Source organism: Colossoma macropomum, unplaced genomic scaffold, assembly GCF_904425465.1.
Source record: "Colossoma macropomum unplaced genomic scaffold, Colossoma_macropomum, whole genome shotgun sequence".
Classification (NCBI taxonomy): domain Eukaryota; kingdom Metazoa; phylum Chordata; class Actinopteri; order Characiformes; family Serrasalmidae; genus Colossoma; species Colossoma macropomum.
Window position 1 is genome coordinate 60,990,738 of NW_023494792.1, and position 3,731 is coordinate 60,994,468.

General features: G+C 38.7%; 1 protein-coding gene across 1 annotated transcript; it reads right to left on the bottom strand.

Moving 5' to 3' along the window:
* Positions 1–1,242: 1,242 nt before the first annotated feature.
* Positions 1,243–3,090, bottom strand: kiss2 (kisspeptin 2). Its single transcript, XM_036575415.1, has 2 exons — positions 2,982–3,090; positions 1,243–1,526 (listed from the first exon to the last, which is right to left on the bottom strand). Exons 1-2 carry the CDS (start codon positions 3,088–3,090, stop codon positions 1,243–1,245), a joined length of 393 nt encoding a protein of 130 aa, XP_036431308.1.
* Positions 3,091–3,731: the final 641 nt, after the last annotated feature.

Below are 3,731 nucleotides of genomic sequence, written 5' to 3' on the forward strand. Positions count from 1 at the left end.
ATAACATGCAATATTTGTACATTTCTACATACAGTGTGACATTAAAACTACAGTTGCAGTTGACTATGTTTTAGAAAAGCTCAGTGGTGTAACTCATGAAACATTAAGTGATGTTAAAATCCTACTAAAATGACTTTAATGCAAAGTTTGTACATTTCCATATTCAATGTGACATTAAAACTAGAGCAGCAGTTCACTGTATTTCAGAAAAGCTGATTTTTTTAGAAATTTTGTCAGTGGTGTTACTGTAAATTTTAAGATTTGATTGATTTTAAAAATTGAAATAAAAGACCAACATGAATACAATATTTGTACACTTGTGCATTTGCATATTATATGACAATACTTGTACAGAAATGAGAGTGCCCTATATTTTAGAAAAGCTCAGATTTTTTTAATTTTGTCAGTGGCGTAACTCATGAAACCTTGAAAAGTGATGTTAAAATCTTACTAAAATGACAATGCAATGTTTGTACATTTCCATATACAATGTGAACAGCATTTCAGTTCATTATATTTTAGAAAAGCTGAGGTTGTTATAGATTTTGTCAGTGGTGTTACTCATTGAACACTCAGTGGTTTTAAAATTGAAATAAAATACCAACATGAATGCAATATTTGTACAGAAACCGTCAGTGGTGTTACTCTTGTAACATTAGGTGATTTTAAAATTGAAATAAAATAACATAAATGCAATATTTGTATTTTGTACGTTCTGACTGAAAACTAAAGTGGCAGTTGACTGTATTTTAGAAAAGCTCGGATGTTAGAAGTTGTCAGTGGTGTTACTCTCGAAACACTGTGATTTTAAATTGAAATAAAATACCAACATGAATGCAATATTTGTACAGCTGTGCATTTGCATATGTGTACAATACTTGTACATGAGTGGTAGTGCATTTTATTTTAGAAAAGCTCAGATTTTAGAAATCGTCAGTGGTGTTACTCTTAAAACATTAGGTAACTTTAAAATTGAAATAAAATACCATGATAACATGCAATATTTGTTCATTTCTACATACAATGTGACATTAAAACTACAGTGGCAGGTCACCATATTTTAGAAAAGCTCAGATTTTAATAGTGATGTCAGTGGTGTAACTTTACTGATGTTACATAAAACAGACCAGGCAATACAGTTGAGATACAGCAACATTCGTACCGCCACTGCAATGGTAGAATGACCCAGCACATCAATCCCTTTGCCGAAAAAGGCTTTTCTCGCTTAAATGACTGAAGTGTTCATGAAGCCTCCTCCAGCTGTCTGACTGAAAGCAGGACAGGCAGCAGCCTCCCTCTCCTCCACCTCTCGCTGGGCGGCTTCGAGTGTCCTCCGCGCTTCCCAAAGCGCAGCCCGAACGGGTTGTAGTTGAATTTGCTGCGCAGGTTCAGTCGATGCTTGCAGGAGACCTGGCTCTCCACGTCCTTCTCCTTCAAAAAGAAGCACAGGCTGGCGTCTTCTGGCTCATCGGCGTCCCGCTGCTCCACCGTGGGACGTCCTCTGAGTCTGGAGGGCGCAAAGTCACCTGCAACAGCCAATAACACTGCACTCTTAAAAAAAGATGGTTCTTCAGAGGTTCTTTGGTAAAGACAGTGGTTCATTATAGAACCACAACACTCAGAGAACCATTTGCATGCTTAAACGCTTTATTTCTTGGTGAAAAGGTTCTCCAGATTGATGTTTTATATGGTTCTATACAGAACCTTTATGAAAATGGTTCTATATAGCACCAAAAAGGGCTCCTCTATGGTTATAAGCTTGACATTGTAACAATAGCAGAACCCTTTTTGTGTACTTTATAGAACCGTTTTTATAAAGGTTCTTTATAGAACCATATACAGAAGGGTTCTTCTGTGTTATAGAGTCAAGCTTGTAGCAAAAGAGGAACTCTTTTTGGTACCACACAGAACAATTTTCAAAAAGGTCCCATTTAGTTCTGTATACAACAGATTCTCCATCAATCTGAAGAACCATTTCATCATGCAAAGAACAATAAAGCATGTAATTCATCCTATATAGCACCGAAAAAGGGGTTCTGCTATTTTTACAATGTCAAGCTTATAACAATAAAAGAAGGTGCTGTATAGAACCATTTGCATGCTTAAACGTTCTTTGCATGGTGAAAAGCTTCTCCAGATTGATGTTTTATATGGTTCTATGCAGAACCTTTATGAAAATGGTTCTATATGGCACCAAAAAGGGCTCCTCTATTGTTAAAAGCTTGACATCGTAACAATAGCAGAACCCTTTTTGTGGCTTTATAGAACCATTTTTATAAAGGTTCTTTATAGAACCATATACAGAAGGGTTCTTCTGTGCTATAGAGTGAAGCTTATAGCAAGAGAGGAACTCTTTTTGGTTTACATGGAAACATTTTTAAAAAGGTTCCATATAGTTCTGTGCACCACATTCTCCATCAATCTAAAGAACCATTTCATCATGCAAAGAACATTTAAGCATGCAAATCACTCTATATGGCACCAAAAAGGGTTCTGCTATTGTTACGATGTCAAGCTTATAACAATAGAAGAACCCTTTTTGGTGCTAAATAGTACCATTTGCATGCTTAAATGTTCTTTGCATGGTGAAATGGTTCTTCAGGTTGATGGACAATGTGTTGTACAGAACTATATGGAATCTGAAGAACTGCTTCACCATGCAAAGAACATTTAAGCATGCAAATGGTTCTGTATAGCACCAAAAAGGGTTCTTCCATTGTTACAAGCTTGACGTCCTAACAGTGGAACAACCCTTTTTGGTGCAACTTAGAACCACATACAGCACACTCTACAACAAGTTAAACAATCATTTCACCATGCAAAGAACCATTTAAGCATAAGTGTTCGTGGTTCTATACAGAACCATGCTCACTACTAAAGAACCCTAGAAGAACCATCCTTTTTAAGAGTGTGGTTTTAGCGCAGGTATAATAAAGATCTGAGCTTCCTCTATCAGGCTCATTCTGGATGTGCGGGTTTACCTGGAGAGCTGAGGGGCTCGGACAGTGCCGCGTCTGTGCTGGGGGCTCCTGACGTTGCCTGCTGAGCAGTCATGGCTGAGATGAACAGGATGAGCGCCTGGATCCTCATTCTGCTGCTGAAGCTTCTCCACCCACTGCTGCTCCTCAGACTGTGAGTGACGAGCTGATAGACCATCTAGACTCAATGTCTGTATATATACAGAACTCTCTCTCTCACTGCCCCCCACACCCCCCCACCCCACACACACTCACTCTCTCTCTCTTTCTGTGCGCGTGTCAGAGTGAATAACACACTATTTACTACGTTCTTGGAACTGGTGCGCGTGTGTGTCGCTGGTCAATGCTTTATTGCCAGAGAGCATTGTGATTATTTAAATTGCACATCCTGCTCTTCATTGGTTCAGTTGGGCGAGGAGGCAAAGTGGATTCAGTAGAGAGAGAAAGAATCACTGGGTACATTTTTTTATGCACAAGCAGCAGAAAATGCTGTTTACTCTTATGTGTGTGTGTGTATATATATATATATATACACAGATCAGTCATAACATTATGACCACCTCCTTGTTTCTACGCTCATTGTCCATTTTATCAGCTCCACTTACTATATAGGTGCACTTTGTAGTTCTACAGTTACAGACTGTAGTCCATCTGTTTCTCTGATACTTTGTTAGCCCCCTTTTACCCTGTTCTTCAGTGGTCAGGACCCCCATGGACCCTCACAGAGCAGGTACTATTTGGGTGGTGGACTAT